This window comes from Triticum urartu, chromosome 7A (assembly GCF_056163025.1).
Source record: "Triticum urartu cultivar PI428250 chromosome 7A, HENAU_Tu73, whole genome shotgun sequence".
Lineage (NCBI taxonomy): Eukaryota > Viridiplantae > Streptophyta > Magnoliopsida > Poales > Poaceae > Triticum > Triticum urartu.
The window spans coordinates 42,337,556-42,345,559 of NC_141879.1; the positions used below are offsets into that span (position 1 = coordinate 42,337,556).

The 8,004-nt window shown below is 44.0% G+C and overlaps 1 protein-coding gene across 1 annotated transcript; it reads left to right on the plus strand.

The window, feature by feature from the left end:
• The first annotated feature begins 866 nt into the window (after window positions 1-866).
• On the plus strand, window positions 867-2,870 carry LOC125524570 (F-box protein At2g02240-like). The gene is made up of 3 exons (XM_048689603.2): window positions 867-1,691; window positions 1,792-1,910; window positions 2,375-2,870. Exons 1-3 carry the CDS (start codon window positions 1,470-1,472, stop codon window positions 2,775-2,777), a joined length of 744 nt encoding a protein of 247 aa, XP_048545560.1. The 5' UTR covers window positions 867-1,469; the 3' UTR covers window positions 2,778-2,870.
• The last annotated feature ends 5,134 nt before the right edge of the window (window positions 2,871-8,004 follow it).

The following is an 8,004-nucleotide window of genomic DNA, read 5'->3' on the forward strand; positions in this document are numbered from 1 at the left end:
ATTTTACGAGCCGTTAATCTGATGGGACCGAGTTATTACGGTATAGATTAACCATACATTGTTTTTTTTAGTATCAAAAGATACATTGCTTTGAAAGCCATCCTTTCACGTTTTTTTAGAATTAAAAGGTACATTGCTTTGAAAGCCAGCAGCCTATCACAGCTGTAGGAGATAAAGCCTTATAAAAAAGAAACCTAAAGAGATAAGACCCACAATGTTGCTCTACCATATTTTCCTCTTCCTGTGAAAAAAACAGCATGAACCAAATCTCACGCCATTGGGACAACACCCCTCGCGGAGGATTTTGACCACACGAAGGATCCCAACCTCGCCTGCAACTCCGATCGGCCACAGATCCCGCCCTCGCCTGCAACTCTGGTCAGCCATGTCCTTGCTAGACTGTCATCCCTGCCGCACCAGCGATCTGCGGGATGGTGGCATTGCCGGACTAATCCCACCCTCACCTGCAACTCTGATCCGCACGTCCTTGTATAGGTATAGATATGTTTGATTCATATTTTCTTTTTCAAATATTCCGCATCCTGCAAGAGACATTATATATTTAAGTAGTGTACATATATTAAATATACCTACAAGAAGATTACTTATGGTTGTGACTCTACAAGCTACTAACAAAATTTTGAACTAGAAATTTATAGTTCCTGCAGAACCTAGTTAGTTTTTTTTTTTCACTTGCCAACAATACTTGGATGAATTAGGATATCGGCTATTTACAAGGAACGGTCTAGAGCAAACAGCAGCCAGAATAGTTAGTTTTCTCATATTATACATGGATCAGATTTCGTTTTTTTTTCAGATTCTATTCCTGAATAGTTCATGGGTACACATCCCCTTTTCAGGTTTCTTACGGCTTTGTAAAGCGTCTGATTGCTTTGCTTCCAGGGTTGTTCTGGCCATGCCTTGCCTTTCACTTGGATGGATACGAGTCGGTTGTTCAGTAAGACGCCCAACTTTAAGTTGTTATTTGACCAGTTGTTAGGTGTCTCATAGGCAACGTATGGATGTTCATCTGTATCTAACGATCATGTGGTACAGAGCCCAGAAAGGGTAGTAGGATTGTTGGTCCAAAACTAAGATCATTCTTGAGCATGGGATCACTACCAGGATTTCCTTCACTTAAAAGTAACATCATTGCATACACCAGGTTAGAGAAGCTTCCTTTTGAAAATTTCCTCTTTCAGCTAGATAGGTTGGTCTTCTCCATACTTTGCGTTCAGATTTACTCCTCTTTCTAATCTTGATAAAGGAGAGGACTCATCATAGATTGGGACTACTACTTCAATGCAGGATTGAGCAATCGTGGTGATAATTCTTTTTTTTGGAAATCCATATTGGTATGGACACTATAATATGGTTTGCATTCGTGTAGGTTGGGCCAGCTTTGTTTTTTGTTATGTGTAGTTTAGGTTTTTTCTTCACTGCAAGTGTAATGAACTTCAAGGAGTATCATGCGGTGGAGAAGATCTCACATGCCAATAAGGCTGATGTCAATGTATGCGGACCGAACACTTGCAAGTTTCTTCGTCAAGGACGCCGTCTGGGCCTGCTTCCTACCGCCGCTCGCCGACCAACCGCCGCTCGCTGACGGAGAGGCGCTGCTGGCGTGCGGGAAGAAGGACCTGTTCCTCCGCCTCTCCGGCAGCTCCGTCCTCCTCCCAGGCGGACTCATGGTACGTAACTTAGTAACTACGTATACAGGGCCAAGCCCAATAGCAAACCCATGGACTATATTTGTTCGATTGCTAATGAATTCAACTCGCGATGGTGCAGAGCATGTGGCTGGACAGGGAGACCGCCGCCAAGTGCTACATGGTGGCGGCGAGGGAGCTGTCCATCGCGTGGCGCGACACACCGCAACACTGGACCTGGATCCCTCTCGAGGACTCCAGGTTCCTTCCTACCTCCCTTTTGTTTTACCCTTGCAGTTCCCCTGCTAGCTTGTGTTGCAGAATCAATGATGCTACCTGCATTCGTTGTCATCTGATTGCAGTTGAAATCCATCATTTTGAAACTTTTGTTGCGTACGTACTTTCGTTGTGGACCTGTGGTGTTACTCGTCCAATTTCAGTCGGGTTGAAGGTCCTGAGTTCTGAATTCTGAGTTCTGACGACATATATGAACGTACCATGGTGTACAATGTGAGCCAATACACAGAATAGTCACCAGCAGGAGTCATCACGAAATTAATTAGCAGTTGGTTATGTTGATCACCAAAGTCAATTTGCAACTTAGTTTGTTCTTTGAGTACTCGGTCGCGCGTGATCGATGCTAGATGGTTTTCTTCAAAGTTATGCAGCTGTTTGGTTTTCGTTTTCATCTTTGTTACGGATCCTAACCCAATTTTTGAATCCAGGTTCTCCGACAGTGCTGAACTCATCTGGGTTTGTTGGTTGGAAATCCGCGGCAAGATACACAGCAAGATGCTGTCCCAAGGCTCAACTTACGCCGTTTACATCGTGTACAAGCTAGCAGAGGAGCCCGACGGGCTCAACTTTCCGGTCAATGCATCGGTGAGCGTTGGAGGAAGCATTCTTGCGTCCAAGGTCTGCCTCCAACGTGACCCGCACATGATCCATCCCGAGGACGTAGCGCTCCCTCATCAAAGGGTCGATGGTTGGATGGAGCTGGAGTTGGGTGAGTTTGTTTGTGAGGCGGGTGAAGATGGCGACGTGTCCTTTGGCCTGTCAGAGACTGAATCTTTGTACTGTAAGAGCGGTCTCATCTTGCAGGGCATCGAGATCAGGTGTAAGAATTAGATCAGTCTAATTAAGGGAATGAGCTTTTGGGATCAGCCGAACGCATCCCGCAGAGTTGTCGAGTGCACAGGGGAAACTAATTAAGGAGGCATATTTGTTCATCATGTTATTAAACTACGAGCTTTTTTATGGTACCCTATACTGCTAGGAGAAGGGGAGCAGTATATATCTAATCTCACCGTTGATTTCTTGAGGGTAATTTAGACCCTAAGTTTTCACATTAAAACTCCGCCTCCCCCACACACCGCGGCCCCAAGCAGCCACGGTTCACCTCAATCCCAATGCGCCGTTCCCACAGACCCAGCCGGCTGTTCAACTCCCCTCGGTCCCTCTTGCCGCTGCCACTGCGTTAGTTGGCTCCGTCCAATCGCCATGCTCCTCTAGTAAACCTTGCAGGCTCGCACATCGGTGACCTTGCGGCAGGCCTCGAACATCTGCTACCTTCTTATGGATTAGAAGTTCAGTTATCCATGATTGGGTATATCCGTATATGTGGTATGATTTCATCGTAGAAACTGAGTGGCCTTAAAAATTTCTTGCAAGTGCTACTGCTAACTGCCGCTCCTTGGAAATAACCGAGCATCACTGCGATTGCCAACAGACTGAACTAATATATACTTTACAACTTAAAACCTGAATTTGTGTTGGACATGGACAACTATACGAAGGTGAATACCAATTACTAAACTATCCGTGAGCACCTGTCGCCTACGTATTGCTGCCTGGGAGCTGTGGCGGGGGATGATGTATTTCTGTATGGCATGGCCTTCTTTAATTTCGACGGCGGCGAGCTCGTCAGCGGCGTCCGGTGTTTTTGCCACCACCGTCATGAGTCAGGCCGCGATGAGCAGTCTAAGCCAGCGCCTCACATACGGCCTGGCGACGAAGAGCAGGACGGGTAGGGGACGTCAGGTGAAACCTGCTCCAAGCCACCGAGCACGGGCTGATCGAGGAAGGGACGGGACATGGGCATGCGGAGATTCATGCGGGCGGCGACAGAACAGATGAGAAAGAGAACGAGTGGGTCGCATCAATCCATCTGACGAGCTGAAAATATCTTCCCAAATTGCCCTCAAATCTTGTATACTGCTCACGTTAAACAAGCAGTGCACGCTGTACTGCTAACCCGATCCAAGCAGTATACATCCCTTTAAGGCGTTGGATCATCAGGAATGAACGGCCAATATTCATTCCAGGGTACCATAAAAGAGCTCTAAACTAATGTGCTATCTTAGATTTCATTCAGATAGATGAATCCTTTTTGTTTATTCAATATTGTAAGAAGAAACAGTTAATGAGGAGGGGAATATTACCCTCCTTGTATTATATATCGATCCTTCGTGAGGTGAATGAAGAGATCTGATCCATGTGGTTTAGCCAGCACAACATGGTACTCGCATTACAAAGCTTCTTTAGATCAAAGATAAGGTGCTTCGTTACTGAACTTTCATGCATGCAAATGAAACATCAGGGGGTAGAAAATGTACATGAAAGTAACAAAATGTGGATACTATGACCGAGTAAACAATCACAATCTTTGAATCATTTAATTATTCTCAAATATGAAAATAATGTTAACCTTTAGGACAAACTGTTTGCTTCTTCTTTGGAGCCTCCAGCCTTTTGCTGATTTCTTGGATTCGAGTGATGACATGGCCTCACCGACAATAATGTTGTACCTGAACGAGACGCACCTGAAAACGAAGTGGCGCAACTGCCATCCATGTCGAGTTGTGTGCAGGGTTTTGGTTACCACTCAAAATTTCAAGATTTACCATGGTTACCACATATTTCGGGCCACCTTGGTGAATGGTCATTTCAAGAAAAAGAAATCGAAGTTTTTGAATTTGTTGAATTCAAACGCTCAATGTATAGTAAAGTATGGCAGCACCTCACAACACTCGCATAGGCACCACTAAGCTAGTACCTCTTTTATGATAAATATAAGTTCAAGTGCTATCTATATCTATTTTGAAAGGATTTGAATCCAAAATTGAATTATAATTTTCGTTCAAAATTTGCTCAAAATTTTGTGGTAACCGTGGTAACCACGTTTACCGGTCCCCCTCGGTAAAAATGCCCCATTCGGTAACCAAAACCTTGGTTGTGTGGCATCCCTCGCTGCCCACTGCATCATGTCATCATTCACTAGTAGAAAACAGGGCTTTGATTCGGCCAGAAAAGAGCATTAGTACCAGTTGCATTACAAACCGGAACTAATGTGAGCATTAGTCTCGGTTCGAGCGGCAAGGGCACCGTACAGGCATTACTCCTGGTTCAAATGAGACCTTTAGTTCCGGTTAGTGCCACGAACCGGGACTAAAGGGTGCGATGCCCATTAGTACCGGTTCGTGGCACGAACCGGTACTAATGGGGTTGAGGCATTACTACCGGTTCGTGGCACGAACCGGTACTAAAGGTCTAACCTTTAGTACGGGTTGGTGCCACGAACCAGTACTAATGGTGCAATTTTCAAATCCTACCCTAGCTTGTATCGCCTTTTCAGTTTTGTAAAAAGCAAAAGAAAATGATAAAAACTTCGAAAGTTAAAATCCTTCGCGATGTAGTTATGTTACTACATCTATTCGTTAGGAAAATTTAAAAACTTAAATTTGGACATGTTTTGCAAAAAGTGTAGGGAAAATGTAAAATGACTATAACTTTTGCACATGATGTTAGAAAAAACGTATAATATATCAAAATATTCAGCACGAAAATCCGCATCCGATTTTGACTGCCTATGGCCTGTTTGCAAATTTGCAGAATTCTCAAATTCCAAATGGAAAAAAAGTTATGCTCAAATTTCTGTTTTTTAAAGTTTTCGTTAAATCTAGTCAAAGTATGGTCAAACTACTTATTCAAGAAGTATTAGTGTTACTAAATAATTATTCAAGAATATTATTGTTACTAAATAATTATTTCAGTTTTTTTGAATTTTGGTCAAACTGTGGTCAAACAATGGTCAAACTACTTATTCAAGAATTTTAGTGTTACTAAATAATTATTGTTTTTTAGAACAATAGTTTCAAACTCAAAACAGTGAAATGTGTGACTTCATGCTCAAGTTAAACTCCTGAGGGTTAATACGATTGACATCTTACTATTGTCAGGAAAATAACAAGTGCAGACTTGGAAACGAGGGAGAATAGAACCCGGAAGTTAAGCATGCTCAGGCTGGGGGAGTGGGAGGATGGGTGACCGTCCGGGAAGTTAGATGATTTGGAATGATGAGGGGTGATTAGAGATTAGTGGTTAAAATAATTCAGAAATTTGAAAATCAGATTTTTAAAAAAATAAATCCTTCAGTACCAACCGGGACTAAAGGTGGACCTTCAGGCAGATCCTTTAGTATCAACTGGGACTAAAGATGGACCTCCAGGCAGCAGCCACGTGGACCCTTTAATCCCGGTTTCAGAATCGGGACAAAAGACCCTTTTTCTACTAGCGATTACAATCATGTGCATGGTCATTGCCTGTGTTACTCCTATAACAGTACCTGTCTTGTTCAACCAGGTACCTACAACACTGACCGCAAGACTGCAAGACTTAGCAATGACACATGTACTTGGTGTTTTGTGGTCGCCACCGCCGTTATCATCCAGCGTGATATACCTGTGGTGCACATCCACGCATAGTAGCATCTTGTCGTTGTGATATGCAATGCTGAAATGGGAGTTGTTGCTCGCAAAGTATTTTGGACCTGTTTCAATGAACACCCACGTCATATCACTCACACGTAGGATGTACGCTACGGAAACATGATTGCTGAGCTTGTGAATAATGCAATAGAGAAAAACGGTGTCGTCCCCATTGACAATGATTTGGAGATTTACCATCCGTCGCTTCAACCAGGGGTCAGCCCGCTTCGGGAGACGGGGCAGCGGGGTGATGACACCAATAAGAATGTTGTGTAGTCTTGTACTCCTTCCGTAAAGAAATATTAGAGCGTTTTGATCACTAAGGAGGGAGTACTAGGGAAGAGCCAGGTGGTTGTTTCATCTCTCCATTACTAGGAAAAGGCTTATTGATGGCTTTTAATGGGCAGAGGCGGGTGCAGGATTTGAAGAGTGTGTATTCAAAATTTGAAAGGCAAATTTTCAAAGCCTAGCACTTTTTTTGGGCTGTGTAACTGAAGCTTAACACTAGTAGAAAAAGGGTCAAGTGTTCAGCTCATTAGTCCCGGTTTGTAACTGAGCCGGCACTAATATGACCATTAGTGCCGGTTCCAACGGCTAGCTGGGTCGCTTCCATTAGTACCGGTTTGTGGTGAATCTTTAGCACCGGTTCGTGCCACGAACCGGTACTAAAGAGAGTGGTAGAGAGTGGTGGAAAGATGTTGTCAGTCTGGGGCCCCTCCATCACCTTTAGTACCGGTTCGTGGCACAAACCGGTGCTAAAGGTCTTCCTATATCAACCCTTCGTCCACCCGCGATCTCCCTTTCTCTGTGTTTTCCCCTTTCCCCTCTCCTCTTTGTTCTTCCCCTCTACCTCGAGCTCATCTCACATTTTTCTCAAACTTTGTCAAGATTTGAAGGTCCCCATCCATTATAGTGATCACAAAGGTAAGCAACTTTGTCCTTTCATCTCTCATTGCTAGATTAGCTTTTGCAATGCTTTATATAGTTATTAATTTGTGTATTTTAGTAATTTGGGAGGAATTATATGTGGTAGTTTATTTGATTTATATGCAATTTGAGCTCAAAATAACTCTTAGTTTGCATATGTAGGTGTGGTTTATTTAGTGCCTTCCCGTCTCCGTCGTAACCATCGTCGATCGTCCGCACTGTCTTGTCACCGGCACCACCTTGTGGGGGTGAGCCATCTGACGGCGTCGTGTACTTAGGATAGGGCAATAGACATGATCTAGGCACCCCTCCCAAGGACACTGCCCTATAGTCAAAGCTAATCAAATGACAACAGTTTCTACCGACTGGAATCACCTCAATACATGAACACTCGACCAATGTCTGCTCTCGGATATCCCAATTCCATTTGGCTGGTATATCATCACTCGACCGTACAAGAACCACCCGGAGTGTAGAAGGTGCAAAGTCACCCTGAATAAGCAACGGCCAGGCATTCACTCTGCAGCATTTATGATCAGTTATATGACTTAATTACTGGCGTTACCAGTAACGCCTCACCTTTATGTACATTGAACCCTGTGTAACATGGGATGGCTGGGGTCCTGGCGCACTCTATATAAGCCAATCCCTCCTCTAGCACA

Coding starts and splice junctions, on each gene's coding strand:
- LOC125524570 (XM_048689603.2), top strand. CDS start 1,470: ATGCGGTGGAGAAGATCTCACATGCCAATAAGGCTGATGTCAATGTAT. Junction 1,692..1,791: donor TCCTCCCAGGCGGACTCATG/GTACGTAACTTA, acceptor GCGATGGTGCAG/AGCATGTGGCTGGACAGGGA. Junction 1,911..2,374: donor ATCCCTCTCGAGGACTCCAG/GTTCCTTCCTAC, acceptor TTTTGAATCCAG/GTTCTCCGACAGTGCTGAAC.